General features: G+C 42.7%; 1 protein-coding gene across 2 annotated transcripts; it reads left to right on the forward strand.

Moving 5' to 3' along the window:
• Positions 1 to 7,986: 7,986 nt before the first annotated feature.
• Positions 7,987 to 14,703, forward strand: Tent5a (terminal nucleotidyltransferase 5A). Of its 2 annotated transcripts, none has more exons than XM_052187723.1 (3): positions 7,987 to 8,172; positions 8,367 to 8,913; positions 9,975 to 14,703. In XM_052187723.1, the coding sequence occupies exons 1-3, from the start codon at positions 8,153 to 8,155 to the stop codon at positions 10,749 to 10,751; spliced, it is 1,344 nt and encodes a 447-aa protein (XP_052043683.1). In that variant the 5' UTR covers positions 7,987 to 8,152; the 3' UTR covers positions 10,752 to 14,703. The 2 variants fall into 2 exon arrangements, with proteins under 2 accessions (XP_052043683.1, XP_052043684.1); XM_052187724.1 differs by having other exon boundaries at positions 7,988 to 8,117.
• The last annotated feature ends 7,457 nt before the right edge of the window (positions 14,704 to 22,160 follow it).

The following is a 22,160-nucleotide window of genomic DNA, read 5'->3' on the forward strand; positions in this document are numbered from 1 at the left end:
TTGGAGGAGCCCAGAAGATCATGTGTGGATCCCAGACATTGAAACAAGAAGCTGTAACATCGAGATTGCCTTGGAGACCCCAAGATGTTTGAGCTGTCAGAGCTGTGGGCTATCTGCTGAGGAAAGTTGCTAACAGGGAGTAGAACCTGCCCAAGAGAAAGAAGTTTGTTGCAGTCAACGAAGGTGAAAAGGAGTTGGAGATCTGAAGACCACTTTGCCATCAGACATGGAGTTGCAGAATTTGAAGTTTGCCCAGCTGGTTTCCTGTCTTACCTTGGGGAATGCAGTTAAGCGACTGGAGATTTTGAACTTTGGACTTTGAACATGGTTGAGACTGCAATAGACTAAGGGGACTTTGGAAATTAAACTAAATGTATTTTGCATTATTCTATGTTTGGGTATGACCCCCATAGACTCATATATTTGGACAAACCTATCAGGGCCAGGAAGGGGAATGTGATGGTTTACATATGGCCCAGGGGCACTATTAGGAAGTATGGCCTTGTTGGAGTAAGTGTGGGTGTGGGCTTACGACCCTCACCTTAGCTGGCTGGAAGTCTGTCTTCCACTAACAGCCTTCAGATGATGTTGAACTCTCAGCTCTGCCCGCACCATACCAACCTGGATAGTAATGCTGCCATGCTCTTGCCTGGATAATAATGGACTGAATCTCTGAACCTGTAAGCCAGCCCCAATGAAATGTTGTCTATGTAAGAAAAAAAATAGTTTCCTTGAATCACATTAGTAAAATAAATGTTGGTGTTTTGGGAAACTACACACAGTGAGTCTGCAGCTAGTTTATCTATTCCCACCTAAGGACCTTAGGCTTGTCAAGGTTGTGAACTTTCAGAGTTTGACTAGCAGAATATATATTTTTAATTAACATTCTGCAACTCAATAAGTTCAAAGCTTATTTGCACATGTTTTGCACTCAAATTTTCAGAACTTCTGTTTTTTTTTAAAAATTGATAACCATAGTCCATGCTAACTTTTTCTCATATCACACAAGGCAGTACATGCATGCTGACATAATATATGACTTAGGTATAGGAGAAAATGTGTCATCTGCAGCGTGCATGGATTCATCTGTTAGTCATACACTCTCAGGGTTAAGTCTATAAAACTGGTGATAGGTGGTAAGTGTTGGTATTTGGATAAGGTCTGAGGCTGTCCCTTCAAAGTTCAAGTGGTGGAGGCCGTACTCCAGTGTGGTAGAGTGTAGATGGAAGTCTTTTAGGAGGAAGGTGTAATGGAAGATGATTAGGCCTCAGGCCCTTGAGTCAATCACCTGGCTTCTGGTCCTCAAGGTCTCCTCTGTAAGCATTCCTGTCCCAGAGATGCAGTAAACCTTGTTGTGATACAGCAAGAAGACCTCTCTGGGAGTCAAATAAATGGCACCAGATCCCAGAATTTATCCACTTTAGCATTTCAAACTGTGAGTTAGCCAAGTTCTTTTCTTTACCAAGCTTCGACTATGTTGTTTTGTCATGAGAAAAATTGATTGATACAATACCTGTTTGGTACTTGTAAACGTATCTTTTAAACATTGGGAGCATATGTGAAGGAAATCAGCTTCCATTGGACCTCCAATATATCATTTCAGGTTTCATGCAAGGACTGGCTGATGTACGTCAAGATGAAATGAGCACACCTGTAGAGGATAACATTATTTTCTACTAAGCAAAGCTCCCAAATGTTTGGGGATGCATTCCTCTTAAAAAGGCAGAATGATCGAGTGGTAGTTCCTCGTTCTCTCCTCCACAGTGTTTCATGTGTTCCATCACACAGTCATCATCTTTTTCTCAGAGAAGCCCTGCATCTTTCATTGCAAACATACAGAAGGAAACCACTGCGGCACACACACACACACACACACACACACACACACACACACACAACAGTTCATTTATCCACACCTGGCATTTGGGAAGATAACATGCATACATTTCAAATTTATATTTCACCAAATGAATGTAAAATCTGAACACCTTTCTTGTCTGGAATGAGGACAATCATCTGGTGCACGTTACTTACGACACTGACTGAAACAGTCGGTGTTTCACCAAGATGTCCACACGGGAATAGACATTGGCAAAATCAGCATCAATGGCAGTATCAGAAAATTCAGGCTGATAGCTCTGACGAAGACTTCTACAAAGGGACCATCAGTATTGTATTTAATGTGATGCCATCAGTCATTCCAACTATACTGGTGCCTCTTTGTGGAATTTTGTAAATTCATTGATCTACAACTGTGAATGGAGTTATTTTTCGGTGGCCAGATAGATTAAAGGTATACACTTGAAAATAACACCTTAGGAAACTCAGCAATCCAGTAGTGAGATGTAGCCAAATCAGAGGACTATCTGAGTAGCTGAAGAGTCCTTTTAAAAGTAAGTGAGCATTACTGCTTTTAAATCTACTATCACAAATATGAAACTGCAAAGTGGCCTCTATGGGAAATTGTGCAACCTTAATTCTTCTATGACTAGTCTTACAGACATGGCAGAAATCACCCAGTCTATTCTCATTTGTACTCATTAGAAGCAGCAGAATAATTCTTGAAGATACAATGATGTACTTTAGAGGAAGAAGGGTCAAAAGTTTTTAAATGGTACTTGTTACCATTTTAATGACAACTACTGGTTACTGTAGGGGGTTTGAATGAGAGATGTTCCCCCAGAGTCTTCAGCCTTTGAATACTTGGACCTCAGTTGTTAGAGCTGTTTGTGGGAGGCTTAGGTGCTCCAACGACATTGAAGGAAGTCACAGTAAAATTCCTCACCTACATCCAGTTTGCTCTTTCTGGTTTGTGCTTACAATTCAAGGCATGCTCACTCACTTCCTGCATGGGCCACCATTCCTGCTGGCCGCCATGCCTCTCCATCATGATGGGCTTGTAACCCTCTAGACCCATAAGCCAAAATAAATCCTCACTTCTATAAATTGCCATGATACCTTTATCACAACTACAGAAAATAACTAATAAAGTTACCAATAACATATTAAATAATAACTTATAACATGATTTTTGAAATAGCTTAGAAATGTTATAATCCTGGGATGTTGCTAGTCTTTGAAGCATGTGTTTCCTTGAAGAAAAACAATAAAAATCTTTTTTTTTTTTTTTTTTTTTTACGAGCACCATTTAGTTTTCTTAGAAATAGTTCCCTCTGGACATTTTAACTTCTACACAGAATGCTCTGAGAAGTTGCTATTGAGCCACCGCTACCTGAGGATCAAAGAGGGATCAGGACAGGTGAGATGACACCTGTGTGTGTGTCCATGCTTGGAAAGGAAGCTGTCCCTCACTGGCTGTCATCAATTACTGAGATTTGCCCTCTGAGTGAGGCAGATGGTCAGCGCTCACATCCCAGCCCCCAGTGTTCTTCTGGCAACACTGCAGTGTGCTTCCACAGGCTTGCCACAGCTGGTGGAAGGGTCAAAGGATAGAAGCAGCAAAAGTTAGAGGATCATGAAGAGAAGGAAGACGCTGGCGTGGAGAGAGCAACATAGTAGTGGGAGGAAGACTCCACAGAGGGCTGTGAGAGAAAAGTTAGATAATAACAGTGGTTTTCCGGACTCTTCTGAATATGAGCTTGGGGAATTGTTTCCTGTTTGTTTACTTCTTATCTTCAGAAGCCATCTTTGGGAAGATAGGAATCAGAGAGAACAAGAAGAGAGAAGTGACTCGCTAGCTACTAGTGTTCTTGGGCCATCTCCAAACCTCCCACTGTGTTTCCCTTTGTGAGGGTTTTCTGCAAACTTCCCCGTTGAAGCTGCTGGCTTGTTAGCTCTCCATGACTGTAGAGGTTATTTTCAGGGCTTGGGAGGAGTCACCCCCATCAGTTCAGTCAGTACATGGTACAGTTTGGCTCTTAGCAGTTGATTCAAGATGAAACATGTGCCTTCCCACTGTTATGCCAGGATGAACATCTACTACTTGGAAAGGAATAGACAGAGTACAATTCCAGGTTAATTCCAAGTTTAAAAAGCATCAGAAGGCAGGGGGACCGCCAGCCCATAGGATACAAGAAACTCCCAGACAGATGGATGGGTAAGCCAAGGCTCTGCCACCTTTTAAGACACTTGACCTTCTATGCTTTGCCTTTCCAATCCAGATAATAGGTATATAATATGCAGAACTGTGGTTTGGGAAGAACGTAGTTTAAGAAATAACATATTTAAAGTATTGAGCATACTATGTGGTATACACTAGCATATTCAATATTATTAAGACCAATACTGAACTTTCTCTTTCTGTGCTAAATTTGCATTGATTGTTACTATAAGTTGCAAATTAAGAACAGCTAGTGGCAAATGATATGTTTTCCTCAAATGTCTCTACTAGGCTTTCCATTAAAAAATTCAGATAAAGATATTTTGCTTTCTCAAGAAGTAGTCTGAATACATGATTTCAGTTTTGTGGTGGCTGCAATATTTCCAGAATTTCTTTCAATTACTTGAATTCTTCTTCCCACCCCCATCTCTCTATAAGTATGTGTGTGTGTGTGTGTGTGTGTGTGTGCAGCATGCATGGGTGTATATTACTATGCATGTGGAAATGCTTGGATCCTCTGGAGCTGGAGTTATAGGTGGTTGTGAGCTGCCTGACATGGGTATTGTTAACTAAGCTGGGGGTGTGGGGGTGTCTTCTACAAGAACAGTAGGAGGTGCTTTTAAATGCTGAACCATCTCTCCAGCTCCTTGTGGTGTCTGGAACCTTATCATATTGCCATTGGTCTTCATTCTTTTTTCATTTTAAGGCAGGGGGGGGGTACTAAATTACCAAATAAGCCCTGAAGCTAAAGCCTTCTATCCTTTCTCCAAACGTCAAGTCCATGTGAATCTAATACCGGAATAACTATGCTGTGAAGTGTCTTGGCTGGGAAATACAGGATTTCTTATTTGGTACTTCCATTGGCCATCCACAGAAAGCAAGTGGGTGCTCACAATTGCCAACTTTGCAGTTTCGTGTAAGGATGGCTGCCACTTTCCAGAATATAAATATTACCTCGGTTTGACGACAGAGGAGGAACAATGAAGAACATATGCTTCCATTCAGCAGTGTGTAACCAGTAGCCTTTCTATGCAGCAGGCATATATTAATCCAATAATTCAATTGCCTTCCTTGGCACGGCCAAGAGTGAGTTGCCCCAGATGTCCCAGTGTGGGAGGCAGGCAGGAGGGTCTAGTTAAGCCTGGCAGTGTGGAATGCACTGTCATTAAGGAAGTGTTATCCGCAAAGAACTGCCAGCTAGAGGAAAGGGGGTGTCCCCACCGTGCCGGTGGCCACTGCCTGGAACTCGTCTGCTCTCCAGCACGTGGTATGGCACAGCAGGCCCTCCATGATCTGCCTGTCTCAGCCAAGTCTCCTGTTCTTGGGAGAGGCCTTGGGAGCAGCTGTGCAGAGAAGGGTGCACATTCCTGAGGGAGGGGTGTGTGTCCCCACTTGAGAGCAGGATGTAACTGCCTGTGAAGTGGAAAAGTGGAGGCTCTGGCTGGGCGCTCTTGTCAGGGTCCCCTCCCAGGCAGCTTTCTAAAGAAGCTGAGCCCTTCAGCCTCATGGGACACATTGCTGGTGTGAGCGAAGAACTCACCTGCTCACAAGTGACTCTAGTTTTGGTTCCTATTTTTCTCAGGCTTTTTGATGGAAGCTTAAAATACTGTACAAAGTAAATGAGAGTGGGGCTGAAAGATTGCCTTTAAAGAAAAAGGCAATGTATTTAATATATGACCAGCCACTTTGACATTATTTTAAGAAAACTCAGAATTATCAGCCTTTGAAGAAAATAATTCCTGATTCTTTTGCATGAAAATATTTTTATTCTCCCTCTCTCTGTCTCTGTCTCTGTCCCTCTGTCTCTCTCTCTCTGTCTCTCTCTCCTCTCTCTCTGGAGCTAAATTCAGAGCTAGTTAAACACTTTATCTTTGAGCTGTATCCAGAGTATTCTTCTCTTGCTGCCCCCCCCCCCCCCCGCTGCGACTGCTTGCCTCAGTTTCCCCTGAGAAGGAAGAACTAAGCCACTGACATCTCATTTGGGCAATGAAGCCTAAATAGCATTCACAGTCAAATGGCTCTGCACGGCCTGACCCCATAACGATCATTACCTCTTAATCGCTTTATTTCCATCCCCCTATGGCACAGAATGCCTTGACCTGAAGGTTGTGAGGTGTATAGGAAGAGCGCAGGGTGGAGGTGGTTGCTCACAGATGTAATCACATCACTCCAGAAGATGCTGATTTTTAGGCCAGTCTGAGTTACACAGTTACCACTGTCACATGTACGTCCCTGTGAGACACTCTCTCTCTCTCTCTCTCTCTCTCTCTCTCTCTCTCTCTCTCTCTCTCTCACACACACACACACACACACACACAGACTTTCCTATATATGAAATGTGTTGCTAGGCAGCGTTCATGGTTGGACATGCCCTGAAAGGACGCAGTGGCGTTTGAGAACAATGTAGGGATGTAGGGCTCCTTTTAATTGCTCAATCCAATTTGGCCTAGGCCAGGCCTATGGTAAAAAAAAGCCTGGCCTCTAGTCGAGTTTCTCCATTTTGTGGACTCACAGCTTCACAGGGCACCAGCAGGGGGCGGCGTTGTCACGCAGCTAGATCTGCGTGGGCGACACCCCGGCATCCCATCCCTCAACTCCTAGCCTCACAGGTTGGGCTGCTAGGCCAGGGCTCCCTAAATTCTGAGGCCGGTTCTCTGAAGTTGCCTAGGGTCATGGGGGGAATGGCTGTTCGTCTGAGGGCCTCTCATCTCTACCCTGACTGCCTCGGCCCACAGCCTCTACCTGGAGCAAGGACTGCAAAGCCTTGCTTTGAAAGGAGGCAGCGGGGCGGCGGAGGAGGTGGACAAGCAAAAGCAGGGAGCTTTCTAGCAAACACCGCGGTGCCAGAGCGCTGAGATAACCTTTTCCAATCCTTCAGCGCTACACTGGCAACTGAAGCTGGAGGGGGAGAAACTTCACGTCTTTTAAATTTGTCCTTTATGGCCGGTAAGAAGTCAGACCCTACTTAGATCATTGACGTTTTATTCACTTAAGAACTGAGACGCGTAGCGGCTGCGAGCAACGCGCTTCGCCTCCCAAGTCTGAGCCAAAGGACCGCCACCCTTGTGGCGACTTTCTTGCACTGTTGGGGTTGCGCTCCGAGACACCCCCCCCCCCAACCCCCACGATTGTCCGGGAGCCGGCAGAGCAGTGTGATAGGCGACGCGCGCCTGCCCAGCTCGCGCGCGGCAGCTGGACGTGCACTCAGGCTGGCTGGCTGGCACCCGACTTCCCCAGCACTTCTGGAGGTTTCGAGAATCGAAACTCAGTTTTCAGCAAACCCCTCCCCCTCCCGCACAGAGACTGACGTGCGTGACCAGTTGCCTCCGGAGACCACACTTGGTCCAGGGTCCTTAGTGGAATCAGCGGTCTAGCCACAAACGGACACTGTTGGGGGAACCTCCAGGAGACCCAGAGTTACGCGGCAATGACGCGCTACACCCAGCCAGAAGGCTAGGCTTGGGAAGTTTCTGCAGTTGCGTGATTTTTAACCCTGATCCAGTTTTGATGGCCATCTAACACATTTGAGGCAAAGTGTGTCCTCTTTAGGGGTGTGTGCGAGTGTGTGGACGTGCAGAAATGGATAAATCTACACGTAGGAGCCACAGGCATCTGTCTGTGCACATAGCCAGGGGCTGCGCACCCTGGCCTGGCTCCAGTAGCTCTGAGCTCCGGCGACTGTCCACCCAGCGCTGGGGGCGGTGCTCTATGCAAATGAGAGGGTGTGGCGAGCACTGCGCGCTGGGGCCCCGGAAGCGCGGAGAAGCCCGGTATAAAAAAAGTACTGAAGACATTTCCCCCCGCACAACTGCTAAAGCTCCAGAGACGCGAGTGTGCGCGGTGGCATCGGCGGCGTCGAGAGCCGCCACCTCCGAGACCACCGCAGCGGGGGCGCGGGCGGGGCGCGGGCAAGGGGCGGGAACGCTCAGGGCGCGGCGGGGGTCGCCGCGGAGAAGTCGCCGGCCGCTGCCCGGAGCGCACTCGCACCTCCTGCGAAGTGTGTCCGCCTCGCGGTTCCTCGCTCGCCTGCGCTCCTAGAAGGGGCGGCCGCCTCCAGGTGACACAGACGGGACTCTCGCTTGTGCTTTCCAGATGCATCAGAGATACTTTTGGTGCGGGGCTGCTCTGCGGGGCGCGGCGCGCGGCTGGGCATTGGGGTCCGTGAGGGTTGGGGGAGGAGGGCTACTATGGGCAGCTTATGGGGCATCACGATCGGGGAGGGGGAGCCCAGGCCCCTCGGCGGGACCCTTGTCCCCGCACCTTCACACCCCCCTGCCGCTCCCCTAAACCCACTCTTTCCTCTTAGGACTGACCAAGGCCAAGTGGCGTTCGGCGGGCACTACATGGCCGAGGGAGAAGGGTACTTTGTCATGGCAGAGAACGAGCTGACCGGTGGCCCCTATATCCCCCTGGGTGGTGACTTCGGCGGTGGCGGCGGCAGCTTCGGCGACCGCTGCTTGGACTATTGCGAAAGCCCCACCGCGCACTGCAACGTGCTGAACTGGGAGCAAGTGCAGCGGTTGGACGGCATTCTGAGCGAGACCATCCCGATCCACGGGCGCGGCAACTTCCCCACGCTCGAGCTGCAGCCGAGCCTAATCGTGAAGGTGGTGCGGAGGCGCCTGGAAGAGAAGAGCATAGGTGTGCGCGACGTGCGCCTCAATGGCTCGGCCGCCAGTCACGTCCTGCACCAGGACAGTGGCCTGGGCTACAAGGACCTGGACCTCATCTTCTGCGCTGACCTGCGTGGGGAAGAGGAGTTTCAGACTGTGAAGGACGTGGTGCTGGATTGCCTGTTAGACTTCCTGCCCGAAGGGGTGAACAAGGAGAAGATCACACCGCTCACTCTCAAGGTAAAGACACCTGATGGGCTTGGGCACAGCGGGGGGTGGGGGTGGGGGGGTGGGGTGGGGGTGGGGGGAAAGGCGAGAAAGCAAGCCCCCCGGCTTGCCTGAACTGCGGTCAGTATGGCCGTAGTGAGTACGTTTATTTATCTTTTATTATTTTTTTCACGAGCGAAGTAAGTGGTGTGGAGTGTTTTAGTTTCCTGGGAGCTCCAGCGCCACAACTCTGTGCTTCCTCCTCTGCGTTTCCTTCTCTTCCTTCTCTGTACGGTTTAATTTAACTCTTGGCTTTCCTTGCCGGACTCCTGTCAAGAGTATAACGTGATTGGTGGAAGGATGGAATGATGTAAATCAATTTTTTTTTGAGTCATCTTGTGATCTAGACTTTGGGAAAATAGCAGCCTGAAGCAGAACTTGAGTCAATGGGTTTTTATTGTATTGGAAAATGTGAATAGATCCTTACTCTGGATTCAACTGACTTCAGCTTTTAAGATATTTGATGCTTTTCCCTGTTAATTCTCCGGTTGAGGGTGTAGTAGCGGGCCCCTCCCCTTAGGTTTAGGTGGCATTTTGTATAATTAATTAAAGTTGTCTGAAGGCAATTTAGTTCCTCTTTGGCTGTAACTGTGGAGTGTCGCTGGAGGGACGCACCAGACTGATAAGATTGATTGCCTAAAGGGGAGGAGAACTGGGTGATTGGAGAGGAGGGCGAGAGAGGCCGCCGACTCACGGCACTGTCTGCCTCTGTGGATACTGGGTGAATAGTGTGCCTATTAGACCATCTTCAAAAAATAACATTTGAACTCAGACATGACAACAGAACGTCTTAGTATGCTGCTGCGTCTGCCAAAAGCCTCAAACTATTACTTCTAGTCTCTTTCCCAGACGGCAAAACTACTCGTTAAATGTATTTTTCCCCCTGTTTTCCGAAGACTATTTAAGCTTGTAGGCAGCGTTTTGCTGAAACTTAACAAAACAAACAGGAAGGAGCAAAATAATTCTCAGCAAAGAAGCTGAGACACTTTTATTGTCCCTTTGCTCATTTTCTCGTTTTATCTTTTACATCGTAGGAAGCTTATGTGCAGAAAATGGTTAAAGTATGCAATGATTCTGACCGGTGGAGTCTTATATCCCTGTCAAACAACAGCGGCAAAAATGTGGAGCTGAAGTTTGTGGATTCCCTCCGGAGGCAGTTTGAATTCAGTGTAGATTCTTTTCAAATCAAATTAGACTCTCTTCTCCTCTTTTACGAGTGTTCAGAGAACCCAATGACTGAGACATTTCACCCCACCATAATCGGCGAGAGTGTCTATGGTGATTTCCACGAAGCCTTTGATCACCTTTGCAACAAGATCATTGCCACCAGGAACCCAGAGGAAATAAGAGGGGGAGGCTTGCTCAAGTACTGCAACCTCTTAGTGCGGGGCTTCAGGCCTGCCTCCGAGGAGATCAAGACCCTCCAGAGGTACATGTGTTCCAGGTTTTTTATTGACTTCTCGGACATCGGCGAGCAGCAGAGAAAGCTGGAGTCCTACTTGCAGAACCACTTCGTGGGCTTGGAAGACCGCAAGTATGACTATCTCATGACCCTTCATGGAGTGGTAAACGAGAGTACGGTGTGCCTGATGGGACATGAAAGGAGGCAGACTTTAAACCTTATCACCATGCTGGCAATCCGGGTGCTAGCTGACCAAAATGTCATTCCTAATGTGGCTAATGTCACTTGCTACTACCAGCCGGCCCCCTACGTTGCAGATGCTAACTTTAGCAATTACTACATTGCACAAGTTCAGCCCGTATTCACATGTCAGCAGCAGACATATTCTACTTGGTTACCCTGCAATTAAGAATCATTTAAAAAATGTCCCATGGGGGAAGCCATTTCAAATAAGATAGAAAAAAAAGAAAGAAAAAAAAAGAAAGGAAGAAAAATTATGACAACACCAAAAAGGGGAGTGACCCAGTCCTAATTAGGGATGTGTTTTATGCACTGAGGGCTTCCTCCTGATTTTAAAGTTGGTAATGCTCTTTCCATTGGTAAGGGAGCATGATTTGAACTCGTCACCCTCCCCAGCCACCCACCCCACCTATGGTCTCTACCCAATTGGATTGTGTCATGAAACAAAAGAGGCCTGTTAGTAAAAGCAGCCAGATTCTCCCAAAATAATAAGAGAATTTAAAAAAAGAAAAAAATAAAGGCTTGATTCTTGACAATATGGGTTTGCAGTAGCTACTCCCATAGCTCTGCCTTAGGGAAGGGTGATGGTGGAAACACTTTTAAGATGGCATTCACAAATGGCTAAATACACAAGAGGAAGAGAACCTTGCCTGTCACTTGAGGAGGTCGGAAAGTAACCCGGAGAAAGCAGGGCTACTGGTAGGGATTACCATCTGTCTTGAACCGAGTGTTCTCTTTGGAATGATCTTGTTTTCCTCATAGGAACAGATCAATCCAAATCAACAGTAGGTAGGTCGATGCTGTCCTTATAACAAACCCAGCAGGACTTAAGGATGGCACGAACCATTAATTCCAGCTTCGTGCATAGCTTGCGGTGTTTTTGTTTTGTTTTGTTTTTTTATTTTATTTTAAATGTGAAGACGCAAGCAAAAAACAGCTGTAGCCAAGAAAATATGCTCAAGGACCAAAGATTTAACAGATAAAAATTCCCAAGCAGAAGAGATAAAATAGGATATATAAAGAGTTACTATATTTGTTACACACCAATACACATCAAAGTGCCTGTTGCTTTCAGAAGATTTGAAGTGGAAAAGGTTATTTTATGGCTTAATAATTATTTTATTTTATCAGGGACTCAAGAAAAAAAACCTAAAAGAACATATAAGCTTGTGAATGGTGGAGGAAATGCCCTTTTTTTGGCAAATACCTATATAAAGTTGATATTGTTTGGTGTGATGTCATCATAGGTACGTATATATTGTGTGTATACACACATATATATGTGATATGTATGTATATATACACACTACTTTGTCTATGACCTAAAATAATGTATCAAATAGGAAAATTTTAAATACAGTGCTTTTTATGTTTTTGGTAGAATCTTAGAAGACATGGGCACACTGCAATGACAATTTAAAACCCACAAAAATAAGACAAGTGGAGGAAAATGAGTAATATATTTGATAGGAAAAGCAGAGATTATACATTTTTAGTGAGTTTTTTTTTCTAATTTTCAGTGTACCAGAGAACTTCACAAATGGGAGAATATTTGGTAGCATGCTTTTTAATTGACTTGACCTGACATTTTGAGAGTTTGAGCCCCTCCCCCTTAAATAAATAGAATCACATGCCTTTAAGGCTTAGAACTTGTGGATCATGGACCCGAGATAGGATAATTAAATCCATGACTGCGGGGGAAAAAATTCTGAACACTACTTCTTAATATTTAAATGAAAATACAAATGACTGCATTCTACATTTTGGACCACTAGAATTTAATAAATGTGAAATGACCCTTTTTAAAGAGTATTTGCACAACTACATAAAGTTTATATATAGGATATATATATATATTATATATATACATTTTATAAATTTATCCAATATGAAATATGTTTGATCTGGTTGTCACACTGCATAGAAATATTTAGTACTGTACCATAAATTAAATCACTTTGTATTCAATCAAATCCAACTTTAGTTTTCTCTCCCAAGAGACCATTTGTTTACCTTTGTGACATGAACTGATATTTTCATGTTCAGGGACAGCTAAACTTAACTCCTTTCCCAGCCCTGTAGACACTGGTCTCTGAAAACATACATTTCAAAAACAAAACAAATGCATTAAAAACCTTTTCCTGTGAAACAATCACACAGTCCCCCTCAAACCTTCATGAATGAGTGCTAAGTATGGTAATTCCTCTGCAGAGCCAGTCAGTTACAGAGAAGCTGGGGTAAACTTAACACTCTCACATTGGCAAAGATGTCATTTCTCAGCATCTCTCAACTTCTCCTGGCCAGGTTAGTCCAGGTTGATGTCTCTGGACCACCCTTCTGTGTATATGTATTTGAAGCCTTACGAGGAACCAGATTGGCTTGGTGTAACAGCTTCCCTGTGAAGCCTCACCAAGCTGCCACTGTCCCCAACACTGCCACTCTGTTTTATGGGGAACTGATCTTACTTCCCTGGTGGTCCAGGTTTCCCCTTCACTTCCTTGCATTTGAAAGATCATATGCAAAGTCCCAGGAAACCTTGTTCAGCTTGCAGATGAAGCCTGGAACTCACCTATCAGAAACCACAATCCAGCCCTGCTTAGCTCTCCTGCAAGTTCTCCTGGACTGCTGGGGGGGGGGGGGGGGCAGAGGCTCATCTGGTGACCTAGTTTCTACTCCTGCTAACTCTGCGTATATGAGTTGCCCACTGTTTTTGAAAAGTCTGGAGACCCTGGGCTCTGCCATAGTCGCGACCTGCTGTTCATTTACAGCACAGGTTTTTGTTTGAAGGGGCCTTATTAGGAAATCTGTCTTTCATTTACTTTCTCAAGTATTTCTATTCCTTGCTTGCTTACTTTCTGGCTGGTAGCTTAATCAAAAGTACCAGCACATGGCATTCAGCTAGAACAGGCAGTGTTCAAGGCAACTTGTGGCATTTACTTTAAGCCTTATATAATTTATTTCTATTTTGTGCATACTATAGTCCTGTGCATCTGTAGTTGAACATGCAAGGGAATGTATGTCTCTCTTTGTGGATGTGTGGCCTAACAGCCTGAATGTCAGGGCAAAGGCCAGCTCTCTCTGCATCTAATCAGTGCCCACAGTTTGCTTGCTCTTGTGTTTGTCTGGCCTAGTGTCCTGTTACTTTGGAACAGGGAGAAGTTTTGCATTCTGGAGGTGCTTCTCATGCGTCCAGTGTGGCATGTCAGAGAACACTTAGCCTGTGACTGTGTCCTTTTCTAAAGTTTACTTCATCTGCAGTAAATTCAACTGCCTCAAGAACTCTTGCAGGGGGATGGACTTTCAAATATTGAACAGAGAGCTTGCGGCGCTCTTTGGTATAGTTAGACTGTTTTGACCTGGGTCCAAAAAAACACAAGGATGGGCAGAATATTCAAGCCAAGCAGGACATGAGATGAGAAGTGAGCATACCGGTTTTTGCCACCCCTTCCGTTTGCTGTTGTTGGTTGCTTTACCGTGCATATCCTTGTTTTTAATGCAATGCTTGTTAAATAAATATTGTGAACTATTTTGTAAATGAAATGTATTATGTTAAAAAGCTGTCAGCAGCTGTCAAAAATAAGCTTTTGTTGTGAAAGAAAAATGTGTGTTAGATAAAAACAAAAACAAAAAAAAGCCAAAAATATCCTGTTTTCATATATAGAACCTATTTGAATATACTCTTTCTTTAATATTTCTTTTAGCATCACCATTTCAGTGCTGTGGAGGGATCTCCGTGTCACGTGTTGTCATGGTAATGGCTTGCTAAGAAATAAGTGATAACCGTACGAAGTGGACGGTGTTGAGGGGCTTGGGGAGACTTGCTGCAAAGCTTCACAGAATGTAAGAGGCTCTGTGTACTGTTGACCCACCCTCCCACCTCCCTACAACCATTGCCTACTCTGAGTTGTTCTGCTACCGCAAGCCGCACCCTGGGTCACTCTTGGAATGTTTTGACAATTGTGTGTCACAGGCAGTGAAAGGAGTTGATGGGAAATGGACTCTTCAAAACTGACATGTTTGTATCAGTGCTAGAGGGAACAGATTGTGAATTTTGTTTACAGCATCCAATATTTGGATTTTTTTGTTTTTGTAAATAAAAAGAAGTTATTTTTTTCTATTGATCTGTGTCTGCTCTATTTGGTGTTTAATGTCCTAAAGATCATGTCCTCTGAACCCCAAACTGTGTACACTGTCAAACATGAGGCATACACAAGGAGCAGACCAGCCTTCCAAAGCATATTGCAGCTTAAGAAATGACAGTGTCCAACCTCCAGCCAGGCCATCTAAATGACTCAAACAGCTTCAAAAGAAACTAGCTATTCGATGCCAAAAATGTTTGTCTGGGTATAAACTTAGCAGGGTTAAGTGACCCAGAAGACAAAGCTGTTTTCAGTATCAGCAGTTTCCAGACTCTCGGCTCTGAGCTTCAGGATTCTGGCAGTTTTGAGTAGGCTTGGCTCTTTATGAGTCCCCCAACAACTTTGATTCCATTATCAGTGTTAGTTAAATATCATTTATCTGATGCACAATTATGATATTCAATAGGATGTTTAATTTGTGTAAGGAATAAATATTGATAATCAACAATGGGAAGAGGAAGTAGAAAAAAGATTAAGAGTTGTATGTGTATGTGTGTGTATGCATTTATGCACACACTCATGTAAGTTTTCTCTAGGTGCTAGATTACTAAATACTAGCCTTTGGGCAAGCACTAAAGAACTCTCTAAAGATTAGTGGGGGTTGTACACTATTAGGTATAGGTTTTCTTTGTGGAGTTTGGAGCCTTGTTTAACTAGTATGAGAGTTTGGTAAACTTGTGTTACAACAGGACGTATGTGTGGTTCTAAGAGTCTGGCAAGGCCTTGATGGTGAATAGAACACGTGGTTGATATTGTCTATGAAAGGAGCACTTCTGGTTTTAAAAACACCTTCCTTATACACACATCATACCGACACATACACATATATACATCACGCACATATACATACACATCATACACATAACACAAACATCACATACATATACACACATCATACATCTCACACATATACACACATCACACACATAACACACATCATATATATGTTACACACATCACACACATCATACACATCATACATGACACACATCATGTATACATCACACACACATCACACACACATCATGTATATATCACATACACACATCACATACACATCACACACACATCACACACACATCATATACATCTCACACACATCACAACATCATGCACATCACACATACACCATATACACATCACACACATATATACATCATACACATCATACATCACACACATCACACATATGCATCACACACATATCACACACATCATACATCACACACACATCACCCACAACACACATCAAGCACACACAACACAAGTTATTTAGCTATTTGGTTAGATAATGGCATTGGTGTGTCATTCTCTTCTTCCGTTCTTATAACCTTTTCATTTTCCCACAACTAGTCCTTCACGTTTCTTTGGCCATAGCTTAGTTCTTTTAAAAATAAGACTTGGATAAGGATAGTATGTATTAAATTCCTCCTATGCCTACACCCTGCCATTTCTATTCGAATGCCAGGCTGCACTTAGCTAACCTGTTTTTTCCCTAGGAAGCTCATTTTTTTAAATATTCAATTCCTTTAATAAGAAAAAGAAAACATGGTGATTAATAATCAAAATGGAAATTATACTTGTCTTTAAAGCCATACTGCTATGGTTAATTTAAAACCATTGTATATTTCTGAAATGAAACCATAATTTGCTCCTCAGAACAAAGTTTTAAATTAATGACAGGAATATCCTGACAAATGCATTCAGGCAGGAGAGTGGGCGGAGGAGTCATTTGAGAGCACAGTGGCTCTCACTAGCCAGGGCCTACATCTTGGTTTCAGATGCTGCACTCCAATAGAAGTGGTTGGATCTAAGCCTAGAGACAGAGAAGGAAATGTATATGCATAAGGAACATGGGACTTCAGAAACAATGGAAAGTTTAAAAACAGATTATAATGATGGGGGCGGTGACAGAGCTCCAGCAGATGAAGTTGGATTGCACAGCAAAATCAATAACTATTTGGATAATAACCAACATAATAAAATATCAATGCAGCAGCAGCACTGATCTGAAAGACTCAAGTAACACAGGGAATCAGGTGAGTTTGCAGGTTCTTCATGTCGTATCCAAAATAATCTGTGTTAAATACTGCACCCTTAATGAAAAAGATATTAACTCCACCTCCTAAGCATGGACAGTCTACCTGTGCTCTACAACTAATACAGAGACCTGACAAACCTTATATGGAACAGCTGATCATGGTCAACATCAATAGGGCACACTTGACACCTAAACTTGAGGAGAAGTCATTCTACTTAGTACCAGGCTAACAATCCTTCATCACTGAACAAAGACAATCTGAAAACTACCCAAAGCATGGGAAATCACAAAGGAGACATGGCACCAAATGTAATGTGGGATCCTGGACAAGTTCCTGTAACAGAAAACAAAACAAAACAAAACACAAAACACAAACCTTGAAGTAAAAACCTAGTGAGTTTGAGTGTAGTATCCTGGACTAGTCATGTTCCCATGCTGCTTAGCCAGCTGTGATGAGCATACCATGTTGATGTATGATGACAACATTAGGGGAAGCTAGAAACAGGTCCATGAGATGCTAGGAGAGCTCTATGATTTTCATAATCTTCTCTTAATCTGAAATTATTCCCGAAGTGTTTATGAACTATAAAAACCAGGCAGCCTTTCCTCACTAGTTCCATACAATGATTCCATTTGTCAAAAGGATAATGAATGTTGTAGTGACCATGTTCACATCATATTGAGATAATATGAAGGTATAATATAATGTATATATGTATATATATGTGTGTGTGTATTTGAGTATATATATGTATTTGAGTATTTATGAGTATATATATTTAAGTATATATATTTGAGCATATATATATATATACATATATATATTTGAGCACACACACACACACACACACACACGCATACACACACACACACTCAAACATGTCAGAGAAGCCTTACTTGGACATTCTGGGGGAGGGGAGAATATAATTAAAGAAAGCCAAAACTATCAGCAATGTTCACCTGAAGGTTGCTTAGAGATTCTTTGCAAGAGATCATGATAACATTGTTGCCAGTGTTACAAGTCTAATATTGAACAACAGAGTGTGAGTGGTAGTGGGTTATTCTTTGTTATTAATAAACAACACCAAAATGTATATGCTTATGTATGCTTATCTCGTCAGACAGCAGGCTTTCTTTAGAGAGAGCAGTGTCTATGCTTAAATTTCCTTTCCTAGTGCAATAATTGCAATTTGAAACAGTTAAAAATGGTGTCTATGAGTAGATGCCTTTAGCAAAGCTAAAAGACATCCCAGCCCAGCAGCTTAGGAAGCTGGTTGAGACCTAGGCTTTCTTGCTTGGGGATGCAATGCACCTGAACTCCAGGGATTTATGAGCATGTGGTAAGTTGTGGAAAATCCCCTCAGGATCCCCTTCAGAAACTATTGATTTTCCAGGACAGTGTGTACTTATTAGTGATGCCAGGGTTCTGTGGCATTATCTGGCCATGTCGTTAGAACAAGGCTGAAATGCTATCCTTTTTCTAAAACCAGAATTCAGTATAATAGGCTCCTGTGGGCATGGTAGATAATGCTGCTTGTTCTATGCATCTATTCGTCATTAATTAGGGTCTGGAGTTTTTTCTATATCTCTTCAAACAAGGCCAAGGAGATCACGTCTTATGTGCTCTTTAACTGGAGAGAATTAAAAGTCATTAAAGTACATTAATAGGGTTCTAGGTGTCAGGCACCAGATAAAAGAATAACAAATCCAGTTACATTCAAAGCTTGAAGCTAGAGTTGTCAGATTTAGAAATGAAGTTGCAGGATATCCTGTATGTCATCCTAACAAACTTCATATCAATAGTGGTCTTTTATGAAAAGTTACATTTGGTTCGTGCGTACACTATTATACTATCTACATATATCTGAAAGTCAGACTTCACTGAGAGTCCTGCATTTCTTGAAGTAAACTGAAAACCCACTTTAAACTCACGGCACCTAACACAGAGTTTCCTACAGTTTGAGTAAAGGATATTTTACAGTTTGTTTTACTTAATGTTTGTGTGCCATTCAATGACATCATCATAGAGCACTACAGCAGTCAACCCTCGGAAACATGGCTCATTCATTCATTTTAATAGATAATGAATGCTTTTTATGCATTTAGCCTTGTGCTGAGCGCTGAGGTGGACCCATTTATGTTAAGTGGAAGATTTATGTTTCTCATTGCTGTAGCAGCATCTCTGGCAGGAAAGCCTAGGAGAGGAAGAGTTTCGTTTGGCTGCCGGTTAAGAAGGGGCACAAGCCATCCATAGCAGGGCGAAAGGCATTAACTGAAGCCAGCAGGCAGTCACATCTGTTCTGCTAAGGAAGCAGAGAGCAGACAGGAAGTGATGAGAGGGAAAAATCTTCAGCCTCTATCAGAGTGATCCACTTCCTCAACAGGGCCATCACCTTCCGAAGGTTCTAGAACATTCCAAACCTGTGCTACCAGTTGGGGACGAAGTGTTCACACATAAAAGCCTGCAGGGACATTTCACATCCAAACCAAACACTCTTTCAACAGCTTACTTCTCACATAAGACATACAGAAAATGAGGACCTAATGTACAAATGGTGATGAAAATTACTGTGTGTATACTTGAAGTTTAGAGGTATTGTCATGGTACAACATGCCTACTTAGCTCCACTAGAGGCCTATTAAGAGAAGCCATTACACATCCTCAACCTTAGTAAACATATATATAGTGTTACTGTGATATATATGTATATATACTTTGACATATAATATATTATATATACTATTATATAAATATAATAATATTGCAATAAATATAGTAATTATTTTATAATTTTTATTTTTGCAATAAAAATAATACTTATAATACAATCTAATATATATAACATGTACGCATCTACTTATTTTTATTTATATAATATATATTTATTTTTATTTATATATAATATATAAATATATATGTATATATACATATATATGTATATGTGTAAATGCATATATATATATATATATATATATATATATATATATATATATATATATATATATAGAGAGAGAGAGAGAGAGAGAGAGAGCCTTATTGAGGTGCCATGTCACAAGGAGGAACTTGACATCCACCAATGTGAAGTTTCCCTCCCAGCCTTTGAGTGGGAACTCCTGAGTTAGCCATAATCCCCTCCACCTAGGGTAGAGCGCTCAGACCAAGGTGAAGCCCATTGTTCTTCAAGGACCTGCAGTTTCCTGGGAAACACTAGCCACCTGTGGAACAACTGAACCAGTTCTGCTGAGAAACTTCCAGCCTTTTCGGAAAGGGTTTTACCTGCCTATATATTTGGAGTTCTTCATTAAACTTTGAGACCTTGAATAGCAGGTGTTATCTTGGTCTCCATCTCTTTTTGTCGCCTTCCCATACATCCCCAGCTTCCCTTCCAGGTAACCTGTTCGATGTAACTGCAGGCAGTTACATACATATAATAATATAAATATAAAATTATATAATATAAAAATATTGTTTATACTATATTTAATATAATTGTTATGGTAATTTTAATTATTGTAAAACATAATTATTTTATTATATATAAATTGTATAAATATTTAATTACTTATATACATAACATATTTACATTTTATGTAGTATATATCAAAGTAATACAAGACACAGCTTTAATAATACAGATTTTATTTGTGTATTATACCTAAATAAGACTGGGACTTGAGCATTGAAAGGCTTGCTATGCTGCTCTATAGAAAGGTAGGCTCCATCCATTTGCCTAAGAATTTCATGAATTCATTGTTTCTAATGGCTGAATAGTACTGGAGAATATCATACTAAGTGAGGTAACCCAGACTCAAAAGATGAATCATGGTATGTACTCACTAATAAGTGGATATTAACCTAGAAAACTGGAATACCCAAAACATAATCCACACATCAAATGAGGTACAAGAAGAACGGAGGAGTGGCCCCTTGTTCTGAAAAGACTCAGTGAAGCAGTATAGAGCAAAATCAGAACAGGGAAGTGGGAAGGGTTGGGTGGGAAAACAGGGGGAGGGAAGGGGACTGATGGGACTTTCGGGGAGTGGGGGTCCAGAAAAGGGGAAATCATTTGAAATGTAAATAAATATATCAATAAATTAAAAAAAAACAAATTAAAAAAAAAAGAAAGGTAGGCTCTTTTTCCAAGGACTCAGTGGTCGAAAATTCATTTGTTTCAGATACCCCGAGGTTAATTCCTCTTGACTGAGGAGCTATACCCCTGTGGCCTAGGGAAACTCTGAGATGAGAAAGCCCCTGCAGTGTGGCTTCTTGGGAGGTTTTGGAGGCTGAGCCCCTCAAAGGTGACCCCTGTGTACCAGGTATTTGCCCTTCTGCTTGTTTTGTAACATGAGTAGGCCATCGGATATTTTCAACTTTTTGCTGAAGTAACAATTCTGAGGCTGTGAACAATTGCATTCCATTTTCCAAGAGGCCCAGAAATCTCAAGGATTTAACTAGAATGTACCTCGAGGTTTTATTGCCTTATAATACCGTTTGGGGCAGCTCATTAAATTCCCTTGAATGTTTCTTACATAACAATGTGTTTAACTATCATCTTGGAATTAGTAGAGTTTAATCTGTGCTGCCTTTTCTGTGGTGGTAAAGTTACCTTTCTAGTTGCTTTAAATGCTACAAATGCACTGTTTGTACTCTAACCTTATCCCCCCTCCCGATTTCTGCAAAGCAGGTGGTCAATTTGCCTGCTTCATTAGCTCCACTAGAGGCCTTATTTTTTCTTTATTGATATATTTTTTATTTACATTTCAAATGATTGCCCCTTTTCTGTGTCCCCACTCCCCGCAAATCCCATAAGCCCTCTTCCTCCCCCTGTTCCTCCATCTACCCTTTCCCTCTTCCCTGTTCTGGAATTCCCCTATACTGCTGCATTGAGTCTTTCCAGAACCAGGCGCCACTCCTCCATTCTTTTTGGACATCATTTAATATGTGGATTATGTCTTGGGTACTCAAAGTTTCTAGGCTAATATTCACTTATCAGTGAATGCATACCATGATTGATCTTTTGAGACTGTGGTACCTCACTTAGTATGTTGTTCTCCAGCTCCATCCATTTGTCTAAGAATTTCATGAATTCCTTGTTTCTAATGGCTGAATAGTACTCCATTGTGTAAATATACCACATTTTTTGAATCCATTCCTCCGTTGAAGGACACCTGGGTTCTTTCTAGCTTCTGGTTACTACAAACAGGGCTGCTATGAACATAGTGGAACATGTGTCCTTATTGCATGCTGAAGAATCCTCTGGGTATATGCCCAGGAGTGGTTTAGCAGGGTCCTCAGGAAGTGTCATGCCCAGTTTTCTGAGGAGCTGCCAGACTGATTTCCAAAGTGGTTGCACCATCTTGCAATCCCACCAGCAGTGGAGGAGTGTTCTTCTTTCTC

The sequence above is a fragment of the Apodemus sylvaticus genome, chromosome 7 (assembly GCF_947179515.1).
Source record: "Apodemus sylvaticus chromosome 7, mApoSyl1.1, whole genome shotgun sequence".
Lineage (NCBI taxonomy): Eukaryota > Metazoa > Chordata > Mammalia > Rodentia > Muridae > Apodemus > Apodemus sylvaticus.

Bases quoted from the DNA above. Each gene is read 5' to 3' on its own strand.
- Tent5a (XM_052187723.1), top strand. From the start codon at position 8,153: ATGCATCAGAGATACTTTTG. The intron at 8,173-8,366 runs GTGCGGGGCTGC...CTTTCCTCTTAG, and splicing joins ATGCATCAGAGATACTTTTG to GACTGACCAAGGCCAAGTGG. The intron at 8,914-9,974 runs GTAAAGACACCT...TTTACATCGTAG, and splicing joins TCACACCGCTCACTCTCAAG to GAAGCTTATGTGCAGAAAAT.